The sequence below is a fragment of the Hyperoodon ampullatus genome (assembly GCF_949752795.1).
Source record: "Hyperoodon ampullatus genome assembly, chromosome: 3".
In the NCBI taxonomy this organism is placed as follows: Eukaryota; Metazoa; Chordata; class Mammalia; order Artiodactyla; family Ziphiidae; genus Hyperoodon; species Hyperoodon ampullatus.
In genome coordinates, this window is record NC_136916.1 from 114,213,375 (window position 1) to 114,241,031 (window position 27,657).

At 34.7% G+C, this 27,657-nt stretch overlaps 1 protein-coding gene across 1 annotated transcript in view; it reads left to right on the plus strand.

Moving 5' to 3' along the window:
• Positions 1–27,657, plus strand: part of AKAP6 (A-kinase anchoring protein 6) — a gene marked incomplete at both ends in the record, with an annotated part of 373,598 nt that overhangs the window by 304,314 nt on the left and 41,627 nt on the right. Inside the window, one exon of the mRNA XM_079701375.1 lies at positions 18,957–19,172. Coding sequence (XP_079557501.1) covers positions 18,957–19,172 — 216 coding nt within the window. The remainder of the gene's footprint in view (positions 1–18,956; positions 19,173–27,657) is intronic.

The window sequence follows — 27,657 nt, forward strand, 5'->3', positions numbered from 1 at the left end:
ATATATATGACAGCTCCTTAAAATGGAGCCTACCTAGTGAGAACTCAGCATTATAATGCTATCAGCATTATAATTACTATAGCATAAGCTTGTCCTTTTTAAAAAGCATTTATTTGTAATACAGTAGGGCAAATGGATAAAGTAAATGGTAAATAGTAATCAGGGAAAATTCCACGGGTTTCAATTACTTCAGGATTAGTTGTAGGATCTTTAAGAACTGAATTATCTGTTAGTTGGATCATTGGCCTATTACTACCTAGGTCAGACCACAAGAGAATTGTTTTCCTCTCAAGACTAGAAAAAAAGGAGATAGTAGACCTCCTAAGTTTGCCCTTTGACCTGTGGATTGGACAGCTTTTCTGGGGTGCAGAAAACTAGGTACCAGATTATCAAAGGTGGGTCTCCACATTAGGCTGCTTTACAGCTTTTGAGCAAGGTGGTAACACTTGGAGGACATTTTCTTCCCTACTTTCTGTCTCCCTGACTCTCTTTTGTAAACACCCCTTTATAGCTTCATCATATTTCTCACAGATTATTGCTCTATACAGATACATGTATACCACACACACACGCACACACACACAAAATTAGACCATAAATTAAGGAAACAAACAAATCTTTTTTTTCAGTGTTCATATTGAATTGTCTGTCATTTTTCTGTAATTTTACCACATCATTCTTTTATATTTAACCAATTAATGGTATTTATTGAATATCTCTCACTAGGTTCTGTTAGTTGGCAACATTATGATCTAGGATTTTCAGCTGTGTAATCTCAGCAAATAATTTCTCTTCTCTTTGCCTGATATTTTTTATTTGTAAATTTAGACTCTTGGATTGACAGAATTCAACTCTAGCATTCTGTGATTCTGTACTAGCCATCTTTTTCTATAAGTAAATGTATTCAATTGTAGATGCTGTTTAATTCCTCTAAACAATACTTTTGGTTTGGCACAAAATTTCTGGTATATAATCAACTTTATATGCCAGGATTCATGTTTACTTCATTGAAAATGATGCTTCAGAAGGACAAAGGCATCTTTTGAACCAAAGTTACAATGTTGTTGCCTTTGGCACCATGATAGCTTTCTCTTCATACCCATTTCCTTTCTAACATTATAGTGTCTTTATAATTTGAATAGAGATGTTGTATAAAATGTAAATGAAAAGGTCTTCCTAGTTATGAATTTCAGTCAGGATGGTGGCACAGGTAACATGTTTTGTTTCATCAGGACTTGGTTGATTTAAAAGTAGAAAGAAATATGCCAGTTAATTATTGGTGCAGCTAATATTATTATTATTTTATTAATATAATCCCATTCTTTCTCATGCTTTCAATAGTTTCTTTTGACATTTGCATTTATTTTATAAGAATATGAAAAATAATTCAGAATTAATTCTTTATATATTTTTCATTCCTCAACATAATTTTTTATACCATGGTTTTCCATTTAAAAAAATTATTCTTAGTACTGACTATTGGATTGTCTTCTAATAATTTTTATAGAAAAAGTACTTTCCTGGTATATTCTCCAAATCATTGCATGTCTGAAAATGTATTTTTCTTGACCTCACATATAAACAATAGCTTGCTGAACAGAAAACTTTGTTATGGGGAGTATAACCTTTTGCCATCAAAACTGCTAATGATTCTTTTGGCATTTGGAGATGCCAAAAAAGAAGTCTAATTTTTGTTGCCACATAGAACTTTGTTTTTCATTTGTGTGTGACTGGGTGTTAGTCTCTTTATTTCTTTTGCTGGGAACTTGGTGAGTCCTAATTGATTTTGAGAACTTAAACCCTGCTTTAGATCAGGAAAGTTTTTCCTACTATTTCATTATCATAAGTTCTTTATATGTTTAGTTCCCTCCTTTTGAAAGTCCTATTCAATGCGTATTGATGAGCCTATATTGACACATCATACACCCAGCATCCATAGTTTATGTTACCGTTCACTCTTGGTTTGTACATTCTGTGGGTTTGGACAAATGTATAATGACATGTCCATCATCATGCCTAGTATTTCACTGACCTAAAAATCCTCTGTACTCTGCCTATTCATTCATCATCCCACACTCACCACCCCAACCCCTGGCAACTTCTGGTCTTTTTACTCCCCATAGTTTTGCCTTTTTCAGAATGTCATGCGTTTGGAATTATAGTATGTAGCCCTTTCAGATTGGCTTCTATCACTTAGTAATATGCATTTAAGATTCCTCCACATCTTTTCATGGCTTAATAAGTCATTTCTTTTTAGCACTGAGTAATATTCCACTGTCTGGAGGTACCACAGTTTACTAATTCATTCACCTACTAAAAGACATCTTGGTTGCTTCCAAGTTTCGGTAATTATGAATTAAGCTGCTATAAATATCCATGTGCAGGTTCTTGTGTGAACATAACTTTTCAACTCCTTTGGGTAAATACCAAGGAGTGCGATTGCTGGATTATATGGTAAGAGTGTGTTCAGTTTTGTGAAATTCCCAAAGTGTCTCCCAAAGTGTTGGTACCATTTTGCATTCCTACCAGCAATGAATGAGACCTCCTGTTTCTCCCTAACCTTGACAGCATTTGGTGTTGTGTGTTCCAAACTTTGGCCATTCTAATAGGTGCATGGTGATATTTCATTGTTATTTTAAGTATATAAACTTGTTAAGAGTAGGAACTATATATTTTTTAAAATTTTTATTGAAGTATAGTTGATTTACAATGCTGTTCTAATTTCAGGTGTACAGCAAAGTGATTCAGTTACATGTATATATATATATATATATATATATATATATAAATATATAAAATATATATAGTGTATATATATTCTTTTTCAGATTCTTTTCCCTTATAGGTTATTACAAAATATTGAGTATAGTTCCCTGTGCCATACAGTGGGTCCTTGTTGGTTATCTATTTTATACATAGTCGTGTGTGTCTGTTAATCCCAGACTCCTAATTTATCCCTCCCCCCATTTCCCCTTTGGTAACCATAAGATTGTTTTCTATGTTTGTGAGTCTGTTTCTGTTTTGTAAATAAGTTCATTTGTATCATTTTTTTAGATTCCACATATAAGCGATATCATATGATATTTGTCTTTGTCTGGCTTACTTCACTTAGTATGATAATCTCTAGGTCCATCCAGGAGTAGGAACTATCTTGAAGTTGTCATTTTTTGCACGCCCTTCACAGTAACAAAGACAATGCCTTAGAGTTGCTAGATACTAAAGAAGTACTTAGCAGATTGTAGAATTTCATCACAAGATGGTATTTGAGGTCATTTGGCTAGCTCAACCTCCTTATTCCAAAGAAGAGAAAACCAAGTCTCTGATAAATTAAGTGACTCACCCAGGACCGTACAACCAGAGCCAGATGGCAGCCCATATCTCCTGAATCCTAACCCAGGCTATAGTCCAATAATACCAAACCGATGATTTTATGTGAGTCATCACTGATGCCTTTGCAATTTTCACATCTTGATTTTTCCTCTATAAAATAGAGATAATAAGCCTATCATTTGATGAATAGAAATTAAAAATGATCATCACAAGGGGCATTGTGATTGATAGGAAATGTAGAAATGCTTACTAATACTATGAAGTACTATTTTAAACAGTGTTAGAAATAGATATGACAACAAACCAAGGCTCTTCTGGCATTGGAACTCAGAGCCTAACCATGCTGACCCTGCATCTTCTCATTTCAGGGGTCTTACTCTCAGGAGTTCAACTCAGTATGGAGTTTGCTATCATTTTTCACCTTGTGTTTATGTTGTACCTCCATATGAGGAGCTTAAGGAGCTTTACAGACATTAGCTCATTAATCCTCCCAAAAACCTCTCTAAGGTAGGGCAGAGGCATAAATTATTATTCCTATCTGGAAAAAAAATGGCCTAACTTATCTCTCTTAATTTTACTGATACTCTAAACCATTGATTAAATCCTAACTTATACCCTGTACACTTAAAATATAATATTTTCTTCCCCAAGGATATTTTTCTTTGTTTTTCAATGTAATGTCATGAAGATAAGTGTGAAACCAGAATGACAGATCTGGTGTTAGAAGCTCATTTGCGAAGCACAGGACAGGCGATAGGTTCCTCCTTCCCCATATGCTCTCCTCATTTTCTAAAAAATATCCTTTATTGCCCCTCAGTCATGACAGGAGAAGTGACTTTTAGGATTTGGAGGGACGTTTCGAGACCAATTCACTCCTTTATCTGTAAGCCAAGACCACCAGCAAGAGAACCAATGGATCCATTCAACCATGCCATACTAACTCTCTATAAAACACTGGTGCAACAGACTTCAAAGCTTTACAAAAGCAGCAATAGAAGTTAAATTTTCAGTCTTGTGTACTTTGCTTAGGCATGTGGTTCTCACTATAAAGATATTTGGAGTTAGACTTTGAGGATGGTAGAACATGACCAAGACATGAGAAGAATCTGAGGCCAAGCAAGGTTGTTTCATGTAAACGATTGCAACAACACACTTGTCCAGTTAGAGCAGTTGCCCACAGTTCAGGCCAGTGAAAAGGAAAATGAATAAGAATGATAAAGTGAAACTAGTACCCTATCACCCCTCAAAGTTTATCAGAGAGGGTAAGAATCATCTTGCAACTGATTTGAGAGATATTCCATGTTTTATTATTTTTAAAAAGACCATCTCAGACCGCCATATAATATTTTTCCTGTCTCATAACAAAATAAAGTTATGTAATAATCTGATGCCAGAAGATGGTAAAGGCTAAAGAATCATTGCATTTTAGAGAAGGGGTATTGAGGGCACATAAAAGTTACATCATTTACTTGAGATCACGTAACTAATTATTGCCAAACTAGGTGAAGGCCCTAAGTTGTGTTTCTTTCCCTCCCTCAATCCAAGTTGCTTCTCAGATGTTCAATTAAAATACCTTTATGCTTAGATGACTTATGTTCTACCTTGCTGCCAGATGAAGGAGTTTAACGAGAGGACTTCCCCCCAGTGTATTGAATCTTGTTTTGGGGAACAGGCAGGAGAGGGGTGCGGCGTCTTTTCTCAAAAGAAAAGAAAACATGTTCTTCTAAAAGGAAAATTAGCTTTTTCAAGAAACTGCTCTCAAAAATTTCTCCTGGACCTCTGCTTTGTTTAAGCTATGGGAGTGTTTAAAGAATGAAGTTCTTATTACATTTCCTTTTCACAAGGTTGTGGAATATTGCTTTGAGCTAAGTAATCATCAGAGCAATTTACCAGTTGGCTAATATTTAGTCAGCATCTCTCTACTACCTGATATAACAGTTAAAGAGTGTTCTGCCGTTATATATTAGTTAAACTTCTAAGAGAAGTTTACTAACCTGAGAGTGTGGTTAGTATTACTGCACATCTGGGAATACTGAAAACTAGCAAAAAAGGAGTTGAATTGCCCTGGGCTTCCACACCAAAAGCAAAGGAAAGAGCTAAGAAGCAAATTCCCAATGGTCCAGACCCACAGGAAAATGTCCTGTTTATTTTAGGTGCTATGAAAATAAAATCAGAAATATGAAGTTTATAGAGCTGGCTATACCTCAGCCTCTTCCAGGTCAGGGAGGAATAAATGAAAAAAACAGAAGCGTCTTTCTAATATTGACTTTCTGTCCTTAGTATCATTTTCCTCTTTTTTAGTGGTGTTATTCCCCACAGCCTAACTTTCTTCCTGCATTCTTGCTGTGTCCCTAGAGTTCTTGAATTCATTTACTTCCCATCTGTAGGATTCTTGAATAACAGTAATACTTCCCTAAAATACCAATTCCTAGCTGTTATACTTCAAGTAACGCTCTGAGCTTTGTGATGAGTTCCAGGAGTGGCTTCATAGGAAATAACAAGTAAGTTAGCCAGAGATAAGTCTGGAAAAATACGGTTTGTTGGAGGAGGCAGGTGAAGAAGAGTCAACTGTGTATGGATGAGAGAGTTAGAAAACACCACGCAGCAGAGTTGAGTGATTCATGAAACAAATTAGTCCAACAATCTGTCCTCTCCTCTGTGTTCCACATTATCCCTGGGAATTCCTTTTGTGTCATCCTGGCTCCCGTGTTCTCTTGCTTTCCTTCTTAATGCTATTTCATCTCCCAGGTGTTGTCTTTATGATGGTTCTTCTTTCATCTGAACTCACAGATGAGTTCAGGTAGTTGGGATCCACAAATAATCCAGAGAAGAAAATCACCTTCATCCATTCTCCAGAATTACTTGTTTTTAAAAAATATTTATTTATTTTGGGCTGCATTGGGTTTTAACTGCGGCATGTGGGATCTTTCATTGTGGCGTGCGGTGGTCTTCGTTGTGGCACGCAGGCTTCTCTCTCTAGTTGTGGCGTGTGGACTCAGTAGTTGCCGTGTGTGGGCTTAGTTGCCCCGCAGTGGCATGTGGGATCTTAGTTTCCCAAGCAGGGATTGAACCTGCGTCCCCTGCACTGGAAGCTGATTCTTAACCACTGGACCACCAGGGAAGTCCCCTCCAGAATTACTTTGAATGGAATCAGTAAGAGTTAAAAAGCACAGTGGGTATTGTAAAAAGATTTCAAAATATAATAATGTAAAAATAAATGGCAATTAATGCCTCATCTGCTTATGAAAAGAGTGATTGTGGGATTTTAAGAAAAGGTATAGTATAATGGCTAAGTTGCATTTATATCCAGCACCCTTTCCCCCTTATTGCTAAAAGTTACCTTTCTGTAATTGCAGACTAGTTTAGCATCTTAACAATAATGGACATGTTTTTAAAGTGCATTCTTTATTCCAGGGAGACTCTGTAATAGATACCAGCATTTTAGTAATGATACAAGCAATCTGTAAGCTATTACAGTTTTCTTTAGAGTATCGTAGTCTTCATATTGTTTTGTATGTCTGGAATTTTAATCGTGTTTTTAATTTAGAAAAGGAAGTATATAACATATTACTAATTACATGTGAATATGAACTAAGCACATGACCACTGAGCTTGATTCTTAAAAACAAACATGTTTAAAAGTACTTAACCTAGTGTAGGGTAAGTCACAAAGAAATTAAAGAATGCCACACAGGGCTAACAGCAGCTTTCATGGAATAACACAGTGAGGGTCTTCATTTTTAGAATGGTTATTAATTTTGGTCTACAGCTAAAAAGTAGCTAAGAGGAATAGAAATACTCCTTTCCAAATATAATTAATGTTTTTTGAACAGATGAAGGTACAAAAGAATTAAAACATAAATATGAGTGTATTAAAAGAATGTTTAGTTTTTCCCTTGATGACACCATTCATTGAAGAGTGTCCAAGAATTTGTAGTATTAGTAGTCCTGGTGGCCCTTAATGATTCAACTTGATTGGTGAGGATACTAGATTGCAAGAACAAGTAAGATCTTTTTCTAGGTCAAAGGTCAGGCTAATTAGGCCTGGAGGTAAAGATGACACCTCACTTATCTGCTGCCTAGGTGAACAGAGGGTAGATGATTTTTCTTAAAAAATGAAAGTGTTCGCTGAAACTATTTTGATTTTAAATGGTTAAAATAAATCATTTAGTGTTAGAATCTAGATTTATACTGTCATGTACAATTTAAAAAGTATTTTGGCACACATCCCAGACCCTCTTCAAGAAGCTGATAGAGATGTGCTTGGTGAATCAATTCAGGGGCCTTTACTGCTATTTTTAAAATCCAGCTTTTACATTAAATAAACCAGTTTGTTATTTTGCAAGAAGTTATAATCTACTTAGAACTGTCATTCTCTGTTTCTGACTTGCAGTTAGATGGTATTTCCAAAATGTCAGACCTAGATTCTGCTTCTACTGTCACCATAATACAATGTGACAGCCAAGATATTATATCAGTACCTTTTCCATAATTAGCAATAAGGATCCTGCCAAGGGTTAACTAGAAAAGTTTCATAAATGTTTTTCTACAAATGGTCCTGAAGGCAGTATTACACTTTTAAAATCTGCTAATGTAGCAAAGACTCATGACAACCAGGAGACAAATCTGTGAGCAAAACTGTTTGGAGAGAATAGTTTTGTACTGTATGATGTATGGTATGTAAATGAGCTTATTAGGACTCTCATCTATTTTATTATTGGTGACCAATTTGATAGAGGCATTTAAAAAACAATATTTCTGCCTGACTCCTAGAAATGAAGAAGATACATTGATATAATTGAGAGCAAATGATTGCATGTCGTGCCATTTAATCATGTCGTTTTTCAATTGCTATTTTTTGCACTTCACTGCATGCTTATAGAATATTTAGCTCCAATATAGATTAAGTCCCAGAGTTTGCAACTGAGCTGAGTTCCTATATTGGCTGACATCTTTTAAGTTTGGAATCAGGTAAAATATGAAGATGTCTTTTGTCCATATTTTCTTTAAAATATGCAAGTTGTCATTCATACCTCACTTGAGGTGTTTTAATTTTTTTGGCTGTTTTGAATTACTCCTTTACAATTCCAGGTTGGAAACTCTTTTTCCTTTTTTTTTCCCATATTTTTTAAAGTTTTATTTTTATTTTATTTATTTATTTTTTGGCCATGCCGCGTGGCTTGTGGGGTCTTAGTTCCCTGACCGGAGATGGAACCACACCCTCAGCAGTGGACGCATGGAGTCCTAACCACTGGACCACCAGGGAATTCCCTAAAGTTCACTTTTAATAGAATCATTTTTCTGATATTCACTTCCATTTTGGTTTGGGGCTAGATTTATTTCTTTTTCTTTTTTTTGACTAGATTTATTTCTGACATCATGTCTGTTAAATTCATGTTTGCCAAAAGAGCCAAAGTTGCCTGCTCAGCCCATTCCTTATCTGTGATGGCCACCATCTCCTCTACCAGAACAAGATGGCTCACACAGGTCAATACACAACAGGTTGCTCACCATTCTTTTCAGTCGGGTTTTCAGGAAAATATAGATATGTGTGTGCATATTTAGAAAAAGGGTATCTTGCTTTAATACTTCCAATTTCATTTCCCTGTTTCCTTTTTTTTCTCTTCCTATCAAAACTTTTAATCTTGCTAGGTCATTTTATTTTTTACTTATTTATTTTTTAAAATTTTTTCTTATTTGTAACATACACTATACACTAGGTATAGTTAAGTTAAACACATAATTGGCTCAAGAATGGAGATGTCAGGACCAAATCTGCTGATCCCTTGCTGGAAACTTTGATAATCATTTGCCTAATGAATGTTTCTTACTTTTGTTAAATCTCTTCATTATTATTTATATGATTTATATCTTTCTCAGAAAAGAGATTATCTCCCACTGTCTGCTAGAATATGAGGTCCTTGAGGGCAGAAAGTTTTGTCTGTTTTGTTCACTGATGTATCTCAAACACTGAGAACAGTGCCCATTATAAAGATGTTTAATAAATATTTGTTCAATTAATTAATTAGTATTTTTTCCACCTCTGCTATCATTAACTACCCTGGGCTTAAGAATTGCATAGGTTATAAATTCTTATCATATTTGCAGGCTTAGGAATGGGTATAAGATAGACCCCTGACAGGTATATGGAAGAAGTTGTTGGCTCTCTGATCAACAGTAACTTTATGGCTGTGACCACTTCTGGTTAGAACTCAGGGGCAGAGGTGGTCTGAAAATGTCGAAATTTTCCAAGCTTCTTCAGCTCTCTTATGAAAGGCAATGTACCATAGTGTTTTCATGAATTGGCTCTGGGTTCAGGTTGGTTGCATGGGTTAAAATCCTTTGCTGCTTATTTGCTGTTACTTAACCTCTCTATGTCTCCATTATCTCATTTGTAAAATAGGTAGATGACAGCAGTGTATGTCTCAGAGTGCTGTTGTGAGGATTAAATGAGTCCATACATATAAAGTACCTAAAAAATGCATAGCACACAGGAATACACAAAAAACATTTGTCATTAGTGTAGGAGATTAGTGAAAAATAACTAAGAAAATACTACTAAGAAAAGAGCTCTAGCAAGTTATGGCTCAATGATTGTTGGTTATTATTTTGCATTCAAGTAAATCTTGATTATTTGAAGCAAACATAGCATTATTTTTATTTTGTTTTGGTTCAGATACATATAGTCAACTCAGAATCATCTTTGGTAAAGTCTGTGAAGTCTATCTGACATGTCAGGTCTCTCATTCTTGCACAGATACTAACTACACAATAGATTACAATTTCATAAGATATGTCTAAATATATATGAAACTCATCACTGCAATAATTACACTTAACTAACATTCTTCAACTCCCACATTTTCTTCAACTCCTTTTCCAGGCATGCTCTTATATATATACTTTTCTGTTATGTTTAATGATGTCTCTAGAAGTTAGGACAGCTATATTAAAAAAGGAACTGTATTTTTTTATCATATAGCAGAATGTTTTATCCGTTGACTGAGATTTATAGGTCTGTAGTTGTAACTGTATCCCAGGAAATTTTATAGCCATTACTTTAAAAATAAATAAATAAAAGTTCTACATTTGCATTTGTAAGTGTATTAATCAGTGTATTGATCCATGGTTGCAGAACCATGGTGACTGACTGGATGGTATTGGTAATATCGAGTCTGTTGTCATAACACACTCTAAAGGAATGGAAAATTATCTGATTATATCATCAGTTTTGTGGTTGACAATATATACCTGCCCTTAACTGAGAGATTTAAAAAAATAACAACTTTATTGAGATATAATTCATTCACATACCATAAAATCTAATTTCAAAATGTTTTTACTACCCTGAAAAGAAACCGTTTACCTCTCAGCAGTCACTCCCTATATCCCCCGACTGCAACCCCTGGCACCTACTAATATACTTTCTGTTTCTATGCATTTGCCTATTCTGGCCATTTCATATAAATGAACTCATACAACACGTGGCCTTTGTGTCCAGCTTATTTCACTTAGCATAATGTTTTCATCCATGCTGTGGTATGTATCAGTACTTCACTCCTTTTTATTGCCAAAAAATATCCCATTGTATGGATATACTGGGTTTTTTTAATCTATTTCTCTATTAATGGATGTTTGGGTCATTTGCACCTTTTGGCTATCATGAATCATGTGGTTATGAATTTGTCTACAGGTTTTTGTGTGGTCATATGTTTTCAGTTCTTTTGGGTATATACCTAGGAGAGAAGCTCCTGGACCATATGGTAATTCTGTTTAACTTTTTGAGGAAATGTACTGTTTTCCAAAGTGAGTACATCATTTTGAAATCCCACCAGCAACAGATGAGGGTTCCAGTTTCTCTGTCTCCTCGCCAACATATATTGATATTTTCTGGTATATTTATTTATGTTTTATTTCCAGCCTCACACCACTGCCACCCCCCAACACAGAGATAAATTTGCATATAAGTTCCATGAGAGCAGAAATCTTGTTGCCCACCGTTATATCCCTACCAGTGAGAACAGTGCCTGGAACATAGGAGGCACTTTCAAGTACATTTAGATGGATGGGTGGATAATTGAATTATTATTAACATAATATTCCACTTGAAATTCCTTGCTTTTTAAAATGTTGCAAAAGTTATGGTTTCTTGGGCATTCCCTGGTGGTCCAGTGGTTAGGACCGTGTGCTTTCACTGCTGAGGGCACGGGTTTGATCCTGCAAGCCGAGTGGCGTGGCCAAAAAAAAAGAAATCTGTGGTTTCTTGACCTTTTCTTATGTGAATCTCCCAACTGTAATGCCTGTCCTTCTTCCCCTCCACTTTTTCGAACTTCAGCAACTTTTATGGCCTAATTCTAGTCCTATGAATCTTTATCTACTCCAGCTAGTAATGTCAATGCCCATAATTTAGCATGTATATCATGCTAAAGTCAATGCCCATAATTTAGCATGTATATCAATTGCACATTACTTTTGGGTCACAGCCTCACTATTCACATGGCACATTCACCTCACTTACCTCATTTAAAACCTACAACAACCTGATGGGTTAGGTCTTATCAAAAACCTTTGCCTTGCATTGATAGCTCTCATTTTGAGTAGCCAGAGGCTTCTCTTTACAGCCAGATTACAAGCCCTTAAGATCAGGTACCACATCATATTATATGCCTCTTATCCACCAATGCCATTCCTGTAACAAAAATTACGGTGTTTGGCACATAATTGATACCCAATAAATGTTTATTGCTATAAGAAATATCATTCATGTGATCTTTGCCAACCTTGCCCCCAAATTATGATTCCGAACCAACCAGTCAAAAGCATCTTCTGGAGAATCATAGAGGTACCAGTATAGCCTCTCATTTTTCCCACCTGCTATACATTCTTCTCAGACCATGGCTGTAGGCAGTAGCATTACCTGATGCCTTGTACCTTCCAAACAGTCATCAAGGTTTTGATTACTATGTAAACTCCCTGAGAGCAAAGCTTCTATTTAATTTAGCACAATGCCAAATATGTTAGAGTCATTAATTAGTAAATGACTTACTTGATAAAAATAACCAAAAGGAGTAAAATCCCCAAATACAGTACTCAATCAGCATTCTTTTTTTAAATTTAATTTAATTTATTTTATACAGCAGATTCTTATTAGTTACCTATTTTATACATATTAGGGTATATATGTCAATCCCAATCTCCCAATTCATCCTACCACCCCGCCCTCCACTTTCCCCCCTTGGTGTCCATACATTTGTTCTCTACATCTGTGTCTCTATTTCTGCCCTGCAAGTCGGTTCATCTGTACCATTTTTCTAGGTTCCACATATATGCATTAATATACAATATTTGTTTTTCTCTTGCTGACTTACTTCACTCTGTATGACAGTCTCTAGATCCATCCACATCTCTACAAATGACCCAATTTCATTCCTTTTTATGGCTGAGTAATATTCCATTGTATATATGTACCACAGCTTCTTTATCCATTCGTCGGTCAATGGGCATTTAGGTTGCTTCCATGACCTGGCTATTGTAAATAGTGCTGCAAGGAACATTGGGGTGCATGTGTCTTTTTGAATTATGGTTTTCTCTGGATATATGCCCAGTAGTGCGATTGCTGTGTTGAATGGTAGTTCTATTTTTAGTTTTTTAAGGAACCTCCAGACTGTTCTCCATAGTGGCTGTACCAATTTCCATTCCCACCAACAGTGTAAGAGGGGTCCCTTTTCTCCACATCCTCTCCAGCATTTGTTGTTTGTAGATTTTCTGATGATGCCCATTCTAACTGGTGTGAGGTGATACCTCATTGTAGTTTTGATTTGCATTTCTCTAATAATTAGTGATGTTGAGCAGCTTTTCATATACTTCTCGGCCATCTGTATGTCTTCTTTGGAGAAATGTCTATTTAGGTCTTCTGCCCATTTTTTTATTGGGTTGTTTTTTTTTTGATATTGAGCTGCATGAGCTCAGCATTCTTAATTATATTAACATTCTGGAGATCATCAAACAAATACTAATAATATAAAGTTATCACTGGCTGAAAAGACCTATTCATTGATTGATTCATTAATTTTTTTAGCCATTCAATAACAATTAAAAAATAATTGGGGGTGGGAGGAATTGGGAGATTGGGATTGATACATATACACTATCGATACTATGTATAAAATAGGTAACTAATGAGAACATACTGTATAGCACAGGGAACTCTACTTAATGCACTGTGGTGACCTAACTGGGAAGGAAATCCAAAAAAGAGGGGATATATGTATATGTATAGCTGATTCATTTTGCTGTACAGTAGAAACTAACATAACATTGTAAAGCAACTGTATTCCAATAAAAATTTATTAAAAAAATAATTGATCACCAGTGGGTGTGGTCTTTAGGCTCTTGGCTACAAGTGTGACTCCAGAATCAGGACTTACAACTTCTATTTTTATACTTCTAAAAAACTACTCAACTAGATTAATTTTCTTATCTGAAAAACTAAGTTCCTCTGTTTTCTGTAGAGCAATGTTCTCAAACTTTAACATGCATTGTAATCACCTGTAGGGCTGGTTGAACCATGACTCATTGGGGCCCACCCCAGAGTTGCTGATTCACAAGATATGGAGTGGCACCAGGGAATTCTTGTTTCTAACAAGTTTCCAGATGATGCTAATACTGCTTGGCCCAGGGAACACACTGAGAAATTTTGCTCTAGAAAATTTGGTTACAGGTAGCAGACTAAGAGAAGACAATTGCTCACCTCATGTAATTAGAATGGTAAAATACAGAAAATGCAAAAAAGAAGAAAAGCACATGAAAAAGTGTAGAAAACCCTTGCAACAAAGAGATGGAGCTGTCTGCTTTTATATGATCCTATTTAAACTAGAAGAATGTGCCTATCTTTTCACTTCTCTCTTTTCTCTCTGTATATTTCCTCACGCCAACTACATTGAAGGCAGGTACATATCACATACATATACAGATTGAAGTTTCTTTGTTGTTCTTGCCACATAGAAGGCATATTCAGTAGATAGTGTTTAAACAATTGATTCATCTAGAAGGTAAAGTCATGTTTGACTTTATAAATGGAATTGCTTCATAAATAATTTTTTAATTTGACACATTACCTAAAGTCCCACCACTTTGTTTCTATTGACCGACCTAATGATGTTAAATTAACTGCTAAATAAAATTATGTAAGAGATATGGAGACAAATTTCTTTGGAGTTTCTCAGCTAGATTTAATTTTTTTCTCTCTGCGTTTACCATATACTTGGTTTGGGTATTTTTTGAATTTCATTTTCCTCCTCATGTGTTTTTTCTCTATTTGGTTCTTACATTTTATTTATTGTGCATTTTGGTTCTTGGTCTAATTGTAGTTCTTTAATTGTAGGCTTATTTATATCCTTTTGTAATAGGAGATGACAGTATTATTTAATGTCAAGAATATGGGTGTACATTTGACTCTTGAACAACATGTGTTTGAACTGTACAGGTCCACTTATACTTGGAGTTTTTTTCAACAGTAAATACTACTGTACTCTGTGATGAGTGGGTTGGTTGAATTTGCAGATGTGGAACCCTGGATACAGAGGAACCCTGGGCTGGACATAAATTGTAATCAGATTTTTTATTGTGCTGGGGGTTGGTACCCCTAACCCCGCCATTGTTTAAGGGTCAACTGTACAAGTAAATATAATCATTCTATGCAATATGTGTGCATAAATACATAAATTTAATGTATAATGAAGAATAAATTACCAATATTGGAAGCCTTACGTTCAGTGGTGTTAAACTGAAGCCAGTGGCAGGAATGATGTTACATCACATTTGGCTCCATAATATGAGTGGTTTCAACAGTCAGAGAAGTTCATAAAGCAAGTCAGGAGAGGAGAAAAACCTCACGTAAACCAAAAACGCCCCTTTGTATCACCACTGGTGAATTGAAAATCAGATTGATCATTTATAAGTATAAAGCAAAAATCTTCCATCTGTTGGCAGCTCTCTTACAACATGTCCAAAAAGATATGTTTAAAGGGTTGGAGATTTGTAAAGGAAAAAACAAATTAGAAATTTTGATTTTCACTTTTACATACTTCTCAACTTTTGTAGCAAATATGCTTTTTGAGTAACATGAGGAAGTTGAGTAGAGGTGTAAAATAACCAAATTATATAGGTCATTAGAGACTTAAAAGTAGAACACCGAACTATATTCCAACAATTGGATTCTGAAGTGATACTAAGACAATGACCTACATACTAACAGAGGTAGCTTTGTAGGAAAAAATTCCTAAAGATTACCAAATAATAATGATACTAAATGTATAACAAAATACAAAAATAATGATAAATAAATACATAACTAAATACAAAAGCATTTGGAATATCTTTCTCTTAGATATATTGATAATTAGTTCTCCTTCTTTCTTTTTACACTTTCTTTCCCACTTCTTTTCTTTCTACTTTTCTGGGAAGGCAACATGACTGTGCTTGGGAACCAACATGATCTCATTGGCTATCAAGAACAATGCTTCAAAACTGGCAAAAATGAAAAACCTTATAAACTTTTCTGTTCCTTACTTCCTTTTCCATCTGCTTTACTCTCTCTTTTCTCCAACACACTGGGTACTCCCAGGGTCCCAGGCTACTTGCTACTGAACTTGGACCATCTGGCTCACATTGTTTCCCTGAAGATTTCACGACTCCTCCGATAGCAACCTGCACAAACTTCTGTTAGCACCTACCTCTCTGTATTATTCTTGGTACTGTATAGTCCACCAACAATAGACTCTCAGCTCCTTGAGAGAGGGAGCAGTAACTTGCTCCTTTTTGAAGCCTCCATGCCTGAAACAGTGCCTGGCAGATGCAAGGTGCAATACACATTGAGGAGGTCTGGGAGGCAGGGATGAGTCTGTCTTATTTCTGTGCCTTACTTAGATTGCTTAGCTTGGGTTTCTGTTCTGTTCTCTGAAAATGTAAGCCAAAAATAGTTATAATAATCATTTTGTTCCTATGTAGTTATATTTAACATTTCTCTACGCATAGTGTATCATGGAAATAATGTGAACCCTACTGATTCTAAGAAACATTACCAGCAAATGCACTGATTTTATTTAGTATGTGTTTGTGATTATAAATAAGCATGTACATTTTAGTGGTTGTCATGGAAACACATTTATGTAAAAGAATGTTATCAATTATATCACTTAGATGTAAAAAAGTACTGAAAAATATGTTGGCCATGTAAAATTCTCAATGTTCCTCTCCTTTTAAAAGTAGTGTTATTTCCGAAGTGTGCATATAGAATAAATTAATCTAGAGTGTACACTAAGTTCTTTGAATATCTAAAACTTTTTAAACTGCAGAATTGTGGAGATCTGAAAATCAGATATTGAGTGTCAACAGTGTCAACAGTTTTTAAAAACAGCTAACACAGTTTTAAAACCCATAGACTGTCATTAAGATGTGGGGTGGGGATCATCTGGATACTTAAATACTGGATACATTCTAGATACTAATAAAAAGTTATGGCCAATCACCTTTATGAAAATTTCCCCAAGCAACCTCACATGTCCTGTTTCAGAACTTTGAAAATGCCTGTGAGGTGAATGAAGCCCATTTGGGCTGCTTTGTGAATATCACCTAATGTGGCTGTGCTAAGTCCACACATACCTTTAGTGTCATCCATGGCAAATTCTCATTTAGCTAAGAAACATAGGGACTTTTTGTTGGCTGGAGAAATGCAGTCATTATTTTAGTCAACTTAAAATGGAGTTTTGCAAGATCCAGTTTTGTGGCATAGAAACATCTCTTGATTTTTCTAGCCCTTTATTTTTAACAATTTAATGACAAAACACAGACAAAAAACCCAAAATCTTCAACATGTATATTCATAGAACTCATTTGAATCAATCCCAGTTGGCTGTATTATTATCTTGAAATGTTTAATATTGGGCCAAAAAATGACAGATTATTAAGTGGGCTTGATAGTTTGACTTGCTCAACAGTTGTTCTAGCGCAAGAGAGCAAATTATTGAAGGGGGTGTGTGTGTGTGTGAGAGAGTGTGTGAGAGAGAGAGAGAAAGAGAAGGAGAGAGAGAATGCATGTGGGGAGGGTCAGTTAGCAAGATTGGGAGAGGTAATGGAAACAATGCCTATTGCTTTGGTAGACCCTCAAGTTTTATCTTTGAATGTGTAGGGGTTTCTCATTCAGCATTGAACTAATGAATAGCATCAGTAAAGAAATTTGTCAGACCTGGTGGTTCTATCAGGAGTTATATAGGAAAATAGTAATGATCCCTAGGAAAATAAATAAGGGTAGGTTCAAGAAATATAACAAAAAATGCTATACTGGTATAAGCTGAATAATAAAATTCCTAGTCATATTTTGCTTTAAATAGAGGTATGGGAATTTGTCATTCACCTTATTTAAAATTCAAAAATATTAAAAGTACGGGGTTCTCTCATTACAGAAATAATAGAATTCCAGCTATTACTGAGTTAGGGTTGTTTAAATGGCTATAGCATGTATTATATCAATAAGTGGAACATCTGTATGAGACGTCCACCTGCTGATCTACTACCACTCTGCACATTTCAATGAACTGCACTTAATCATTTTAAGACTTCTTCTAATGAAGACTTATCTAGATTAACATTTTAAGCACAAATACTTTTAGGCATTAAAACTCTAGCACTAAATGAAATTGCATTGTCTTGTTTATCCTTGTTGATTAATAAGCAATCTGTTGACTGTTAGAACAGTCCAATTGTGGCAGTAGAAGGAGATTAGTAATTCAGTGATGTTTGTGGATATAATCATCATTTCTCCCAAAGGCTTTGAATTAGAGTATCACTTACACACTGTCCGTAGGCAAAGAAGAGATATAATATTTTTAGACATGTGTACCCACTATTTTGCTTGAATTGTTCAGCTTAGGGTCACTGCAGCAATACAGATGCTTCTGGGGGCAAAATCTTACTTTGATGCATGCATATCCTTCTTAAATAGTGTGAAGGTCTATTAAAAGAAAGACAGCAACTAACAAATAATGCATTAATAATCCATTATCCTAATTTCTGTTTTCAGAACATTATTGCTTTGTTAATCAAGTTTCGGAAGAGAAATGTTGCTTATTGTTTTTTTCAAACAATAGCTGTTATATATCAATTTTTTTGCAATCTTATTTAACTTATTTACAGCCTAGAAAAGTAAACTTTTGGCTCCAAAGAATCTAGGGGTAAATTTGGAAATACTCCATTTCCTTTTGGAGGACTTTTCTATCTTTTGTGTTTCCTGTGACCTTGAATCAAAGCATGTCAACCTGTTTGGCATAAATGCTTTATTTCATTAAGTTAATCACCTAGATATCAAAGTGGGACCCAACATTTTAGATGTAGAAATCAGTTTTTTTTTAAAAAAAGGAAGAGGAATGAGATACAGCTAAATTCATTGGCATCAGTTGGGTGTCTGTAGAAGATCTCTAATCCAAAGGCAACTCCAGAGTCCTTCTTGTCCTATTGTTCGCAGCTGAGCATATCACTACAATTTAAAATTATGGTGGAAGAGGGTGTTTTATGTTTTAGGGAAATCTGCCCTAGAAACACTAATGGATTGGTCCCTCTTTCTGTCGCAGTCCCTCTGTTGTGAAATAAAGCAGCGACGTCGTGGAGTGGCCTCCATCCTGCGATTATGCCAACATCTTCTGGATGACCGGGAGACCTGCAATCTGAACGCGGACCACCAGCCCATGCAGCTGATCATTGTAAATCTTGAAAGAAGGTGGGAAGCCATTGTCATGCAAGCCGTCCAGTGGCAAACTCGGCTACAAAAGAAGATGGGAAAGGAACCTGTGAGTGATGATTTCTTTTTTAAAGCATAATGCTCTCTCATTTTTCTTAGAAAAAAGAAATTCTTTCAGGGCTTGGAAAATGTGTTCATCTTACAAGTGGTTTTGCTAACTAAATCTCTACCTGCTAAAAGAAACTGCTTTTATCATACAACAGAGATTCATTTGCCTACCGATAAGATGCATTTTAGTCTCATTGTCTTTTAAAAAATTCATATGGAGACTTTGCTTAACCTTACCAAACTAAGGTTTGGTAAACATCACCAACAATATCATTAATCATACAAAACCCCATGAAGATTTTGCTAGGAGGTGGTTTACCACTCTCGGAGCATATGGAGCAATGCGTATGCTTTACAGACAAGGCAACAAAGTATACAGTTTACCTTTTCTTTACATGATATGAATTAACACCATCCACGTGTAAAACAATCTCCGTTGCTCCTGCTTAGAGCTCCTTCCAATACAGTTGCATTGCTGAGAACTAGCAAGTTTCCTTAATGCAGTGAGAGAGTTTTAATGCAGTGCTCAAGGTAGAGGTTGGGACCCCGTTTAAGAATTTTCCAAATTGACTGTAAATTCAAGCTGTTGCTAGATGAAGGAAATATATATATATATATAACTAGAGTTGTTTTATTATAATGTAGAATACACACTTGTCCAGAAAACCTTAAGGGAGAGGATTTATTGATAAAAAGATTACATTCCCCAAATGACCTTGAAGTTAGTGTCTGTTAGTTGAAGGCTTGACTTACATAAATGAAATACACACACACATACATACAATGGAAATTTTTTCTTGTATATTTATATTATCAGTTCTATGTCTTTGGAAAGTTCAAGATTCAAAATTGTAAAATCAAGTATAATAATCCTGCCACTGAAAAACAGGCTTCTCCTATGAATTCTAATTTTAACAAAACCTAAATATTTAGGTTATCTGATGTGTTTGGCATTGGGGACTGGGAACAGAAGGGACAATGAAGCAGTAAGCCTTCTCACTCTTTTTGCATCTGTAGTTATGTTGAGTCTAGGGGGTGATTTTATCCTCAGTAGTTCACTTTAATTGTTTTGCGCTGAAGTCATTAAATTTCTTAAGACTTCCAAGTTATTACCAGTAATCAGATTCTATATAATTGGATGTCTTTTCTTGAAATGACCTATTTGTTGTGAAGCTATTTAGCTAGAGTCTTTTCTTTTCTTTTCTTTCTTTTTCTTTCTTTCTTTCTTTCTTTCTTTCTTTCTTTCTTTCTTTCTTTCTTTCTTTCTTTCTTTCTTTTTCTCTGAATGTTTGAAAGCATAGAAGAGGTTATTTTTTATTCTATAGTTTGAAACATCTAAGCATAGTCGTGGTGATAATAAAATTTACACAAAAACCAACTGCACCTGGAGAAGCTCTTAACATTTTGGAAGCATTCAACCTGCTTTGGAGGAAACAAAACTGGGTTTCTTCGGAGATTTATTTGAAATCGTATGATGAGGGATGCAGAACTGGATCTCTGCAGACTAGCTGTAGACATTTTTATCCTACTTCTGTGGTAAAGGGGTAAGCTTTAGCTTTGAACCCCTGGCTGCTTCTTAGAGGCTCAAGCTACTACAGAGAGGTAGATAAAAATTGAAGATGAACAGAGCACCCCCTTTTCTTTAGGTTGGCTGCTGAATGTTAGGTTTTCTGGGATGGAGGTAGCAAATAAGGTCCTCTGGGCTAATCAAGATTGAAAATCACTCGAGAAAGGGATAGAAGAGTAGCGAGTGGCACTAATGCCAGCAATACAATGAACACCGTGTACCTCATTACGTTGGAGATATTTCTTGCTCTGATCTCTGTTGGTTGGGTAAAGAGTCCAAGTTGCTTTGATGGGCAAACAGGTATTTTACCAATGTGGGAAGCTGCCTTTGTAGAGACTCAGAAGCCTCTAAGTGGTCTGTTTGCTTTTTTATCCTATGTCCCCACCCCCATGCCATCCCCTTCTTATGTACAGGGACTCTCACTGCTATATTTCCAGGGCCTGAGACATTCCTGCATATAGTAGATGTTTAATAGACATTTGCTAAATGAATGAATACAAGCTTTCAATTGATAAATTTTTTTTCATTCTGGCATTTGATTTGGAATTACTATTTCTATATTAATTCTCAATGTTCATATTCTCACAAAATGGCTTTGAGTGTTATGTTCCTATTTGAATATTTCACCTTCATGAGATCACCAAGGAGATGTCTTTTAACCTTTCTTCTTGCCTAGTAGGGTCAGTTTTTCCAAGTTTTAAAGTATGATATGAAGTCCTCCATGGTATACTCTCTTTTCTTCAAATTATTTCTGAAGGAAATTCTCTATGAGGTATTGAATAAAGTCATTCTGAAAGTGTGAGCTAGGTTCTGGCACTTAGAATTAGAAGCTCTAATTCTATCTCTGTGTTGTAGAATTTTCTTAGTCACTTTGGAAATAGCTTGTATAAGAGGTGTCACCTAATCATCTATCCAGTGCTCCTCATTTTTCATGTTACATCTGTTTGTGTGATGATTTAATTACTGTTGGTCTTCTTCACTAGCCTGAAGAAGGCAGCCACACGCCAGTTTCTGCTCACCTTTACATTCCTAAAAGCCCTACATAGTATGCAGGACTTAACAGGTACTCCATAGTATTTGTTAAATAAGTGAATTTTCTCTAAGTGATGCTCTATAGTAATCAGTGTTAGAGATTTAAAGGTAAACAAGATATCCTCCTTCTCCTCAAAAAGTGTAGTTAATACAAACATGCAAATAACTATGATGCTAGGTCTATTGAGGTAATTATGGGCTTCAAGCTTACAGTTAATACTGACAAAAATATGGAAACTCTTTCCATAGTATTCAGGGGAATTCAGATAAATGTACAAATATCAATTAAGCAAGCTTCTCTATTTCTCCTAACTAGGTAAATAATGAATCTCTCTCTCTCTTTTTTAACTGGAAGAAAGCAAGAGATCTTATATTAAATTCTGGGGGTTAAAACAGACAAAACCCAAAAGCATCTTTCTCCCTTATCATCAAGATTTGAAATTGCATAATTATTTGACACTACACCTTGTTCTTTCTACATTCAAGCTCCTTTCCCAGACTTATTTGGTTTATTTTTGTGTTACCTGTAAAAAATGATCTCTGTCTATACTTTTTACACTTTAATTCTAATTTTCATGTGAATCATATATTTTTATTTCTAGTCTCCTGCCTTCTTTCTATGATTCAGGCTCCACATTTTGGCTAGCAATACCATGTGCCTGAATTACCTTAGGTCGTCCCACTTGCCAAAATAGCGTTCTGAATTTGTGATGTGTTAATTATAGAGAACCAGGATTTTTTCTATTAAAAGTTTGAATCTCACTTCCTACAATAGATGCAAATTAAAATATATGAGACAACCATGGAAACACCAAGAATCCATACCAATAATTTATACATCTACTCAGATTAATCATTAGCAAGGAGAAGGTAACTTATTGATGAAGGCCATAGACCTTCTTCCTCTAAAAATACATGGGCAGACTTCCACTTCCAGCCAGGATTGAGTAAAGAACCAAGACCATTCTACCTGAAACAATTTAAAAGCTGGGTAAAATCACAATTTTAAGACCTTGGATACCAGGCAATGAAGAGATGTGAAATGACTGAAGTGATACTATGATGACTCAAATTTCTGCATAGACAGAGTTTTCAGGTCACAGTGTGCAAAGAGGAAATCCATGCAGAGCCTAGCATTATCCCTGGGTTGAGGGGACAGGTCTGGGAGTCTGAGGAGGACAAGGCAGCTAAAGTTGCTACAAGGCTTAGTACCAGAGAGGAGAGAGCTGCACAGAGAGATGACTCTAGAGCTATGCAGAGGGATCCTTTTAAATCTTCAGCAGAAGAAACCACCTGAAAAAGTAGAGGGAACAATCCCTGGAGCTCATACACAGCTGGGAATAGTTCCTTTTCCCATCAGTCACAGTAGAATCCTTATTATTCACAGGGCATGTGACACAGTATCAAGAACAGTGTTGCCTTAGTAATGGGACAAAATTAGATTAAATGCTACCCTAGTCTTGCCCAAAAAGCTTAAAAGCAAGACCTGAAAGGATCAAACCCTTTCAAAGTTATTTAACTATATCCCAGTACAAAACTCAAGAATGCTTATAAGCATCTAAGTATCCAGCATCCAGCAAGGTAAAATTTATAGTGTCTGGCATCCAGTCAAAAGCTTCCAGTGTACAAAGAAGAAGTAAAATATCTTTGAAAATGAGGAGAAAATTCAATTAATAGAAACAAATCCAGAAATGATATATTATAGATTTAATAGACAAGAACATTAAAAGTTTTTTTTCTTGCATTGCATATGCTCAGGAAACTAGAAAGTACATTGAGCTTATTTAGTAGATACATTGAAGATATCTGTCTAAAATCAAACTTCTACAGATGAAAACTATAATGACTGAGATAAAAAATACCCTGGATGGTATTAACAACCAAGTAGACAGTGTGGAAGCAACAATTCATAAACCTGAAAACGTAGTGATAGAAAATGTCAAAAATGAAACAAAGAGGAAAAAAAAAGACAAAAACAAAAGCATAGCATTAGTGAGCTCTGAGATAACTTCAAGCAGCCTAATGTATATGTAATTGGAATCCCTGAGAAAAGGGCAGAGGGAGAAACAATTTTTGAAGAAATAATGGCCCAAATTTGATGAAAAGTATAAACCCACAGATCCAGAATGTCAACAAACCTTAAGCACAAGAAACATGAAAAAACTACACCAAGGGGTATTCTGTTCAAATTGATTAAAACCAGTAGTAAGAGTATCTTTAGAGTATCTAGAGGAAAAATATACATTATATACAGAAGAATAAGAAGGAAGAGTTATAGCATACTTTTTTCAGAAATAATACAAGTCAGAATATAGTGGAACAACATCTTTAAAGTATTGGAAGAAAATAACCCAGAATTCTATACACAGAGAAAATACTATTCAAAAAGGAAAACAAAAATAAATGGTTTTCAGATATCAAAACTTAAAAAAACCCATCAGCAGCAGAACTGCAAGAAATGTTAAGGGAAACCCTTATAGGAAAAAAGAAAATGTTATTAGTGGAAGCCTGAGTCTGCACAGAGAAATGAAAAGCACTAGAAATACTTACTGTGTGGGTTAATATGAACTGTCTTTTTTCATCTTATTTACATCTCTTTAAATGATAATAGGTTGTTTAAAGCAAGATAATAACAATGTATTATGGGATTTATAACATATGTAGAAGTAGAACATATGACAAAAATATCACAAAGGCCAGGAAATGGAACTATACTATTGTATGGTTCGTATATTAAGTATAGTATCACTTAAAGATATATAGAATCACTTAAAGACGGATAAGTGGTATAGAATCACTTAAAGATAAATAAGATAAAATACATACTATGATTCTTTAAAAACACAAGAAGCTATAACAAATAGGCCAACAAAGGAAAGGAAATCATTTTAAAATATCACTCACAATGCAGAAAAAGAGGAAAAATAGGAATAAAGAACAGATGTAATAGATAGAAAACTGAACCAAATGCATCAATAATTCTGTTAAGCATAAATGGACTAAAAACCCCAATTAAAAGGCAGTAATTAACAGATTGCATTAAAAAAACAAGACTGAACTATATGTTGCCATTTTAATTATAAAGAAAAATTAAGTTAAAAGTAAAAGGATGGAAAAATATATATTAAGCTAATGCAATCAAAAGAGAGTTGGAGTGTCCATATTAATATTAAACAAATTAGAGTTCAGAGCAAAGAATATTACAAGGTATAAAGAAAAATATTTCTCAGTGATAAAGTGCTAATTAATCAAGAGGACACACCATTACTAAATGTTTGTGCTGTAGTAACAAAACTTACAAATTCATAAATCAAATACTGATACAATTACAAGAAGATAAGAATATACAATTTGGGGCAGAGATTCCAATACTTTTCTCAATAATCGATAGTACAAGTAGACAGAAAATCAGTAAGGATATAAAAAACTTGAATCACACCATAAATCAACTTGACCTAATTGACATTTAAAACACTCCTCCCAACAACAGGAGAATATACATCCTTTTCAAGTGTTGACAGAACATCTACCAAAATTGACTCTCTTCTGAGCCACAGAGCAAGTCTCAAACTTAAAAAACATTCTTATTACACCCTGTTCTCTGACTATAATGGAATTAGTTTAGAAATAAATATTAGAAATATATTGGAAAAGTCCTCAAATATAAGGAAACTAAATAACACACTTATCTACAACTCCTGGGACCAAGAAGAAATGAAAAAGGGAAATTAGAGATTATTTTGAACTGAATAGAAATAGAAAAAATATGTACCAACAAAAATTTGCCACCAAAATAATAATCTTAGTTTTCACATTTATGCAACTAGAGAAAGACAAACTAAACACAAAGTAAGTAGAAGAAAGTAAATAATAAAGTTTAGAGCAGAAGTCATTGAAATTAAAAACAGAAAAAACAATAGAAAAAAGTTAATGAGGAAGAAAGCTGGGTGTTTTTTGTTTTGAGATCAATGAAACTAATAAAGCTCTAGCAAGACCGATCAGGGAAAAAGGAGAAAAGAAACAAATAATGATTATCAGGAGTAAGAGATAGACATCACTACAGATTCTACTAATATAAAAGAATGTAAAGGAAATACTATGAATAATTTTATGCCATTAAATTCAATTATTTAAATAAAATATACAAATTCCTTAAAAGTTGTAAACAGTAGACATTTACTCAAAAGGAAATACACAACCTGAATAGCTCCATATCTGCTAAATAAATTAAATCATTAGCTTAAAATTTCCCTACAAAGAAAACTCCAGGCCTAGACAGCTTTGTGGGTAAAGTCTCCCAAATAGTTAAGGAAGAAATTATACTAATTTTCTGCAAAATCTTCCAGAAAATTGAAAAGGAAGAAATTCTTCCCAACTCAGCATTACTCAAAGACATTACAAGAAAACTACTGACCAGTATCCCTCATGAATATAGATAAACACATTCTTAACCAAATTTTATCAAATAATCGTATATAAAATAGATAACACATTATGACCATGTGAGGTCTAGAAATGCAAAATTAGTTTGAAAAGAAATCAGTGTGATTCACCACAAAGAGAAAGGAAAACTACGTTCCAGGGTATGCAGAAAAAGCATTTGCCAAAATCCTACATCCTTCCTGATAAAAGCTCAGAAACCTAAGAATAAAGTAGGAACTTCCTCAACTTAATAAAGGACATATACAAATAATCTACAGGTAACATCATACTTAGTGGTAAAACACTGAACGCTTTTCTTCTAACATAAGAGGAACATGGTAAGAAGGATGTCCATTTTCACCATTTCTATTCAGCATTGCACTGGAAGTTTTAGTGAGTGAAATAAAGCAAGAAAAAGGAATTAAAGAAATGCTGCTTGGAAATTAAGAAGCACAGTTATCTTACTCATAAACTCTATGGTCATCTATATAGAAAATGCTATGGAATCTCCAAAAAAGATCCTAGAGCTAATAAAGGATTTAACAAGGCTGTAGGATACAAGATCAATATATAAATATCAGTTGTATTTTTATGTACTATCAATTAACAATCAGAAATTGAAATTAAAAACAATATCATTTACAATAGCAGCAAAAATATGAAATGTTTAGGGATATATCTAATAAAAATATGGAAGACCTATATGCTGAAAACAAAATATTGCTACAAAATATTACTGAAATTATATAAGTGAGTGATGAACACTATACTATACACTATATGCTATACTGTGTTCATAGATCAGAAAGCACAATATTATTATTATTATTTATTTTAATTTTACTAGAGTATTGTTGATTTACAGTGCTGTGTTAGTTTCAGATGTACAGCAAAGTGATTCAGTTATATGTACACATATATTCATTCTTTTTTAGAGTCTTTGCTCATACAGTTTATCACAGAATATTGAGTAGAGTTTCCTGTGCTATACAGTAGGTCCTTTTTGGTTATCTATCTTATATATAGTAGTGTATGTACGTTCATCCCACCTCCTGATTTATCCCTCCTCCACCGCGTTTCCCCTCTGGTAACCATAACTTTGTTTTCGATATCTATAAGTCTGTTTCTGTTTTGTAAATAAGTTCATTTGTATCATTTTTAAAATTAGATTCCACATATGAGTGATAACATGATATTTATCTTTGTCTGACTTACTTCACTTAGTATGATAATCTCTAGGTCTCTCCATGTTGCTGCAAATGACATTATTTCATTCTTTTTTATTGCTAATATTCCACTGTATATATGTACCACATCTTCTTTATCCATTCCTCTGTCGGTGGACATTTAGCTTGCTTCCGTGTCTTGGCTATTATAAATAGTGCTACAGTGAACACTGGGGTGCATTATCTTTTTGGATTATGTTTTTCTCCAGATACATGCCCAGGAGTGGGATTGCTGGATC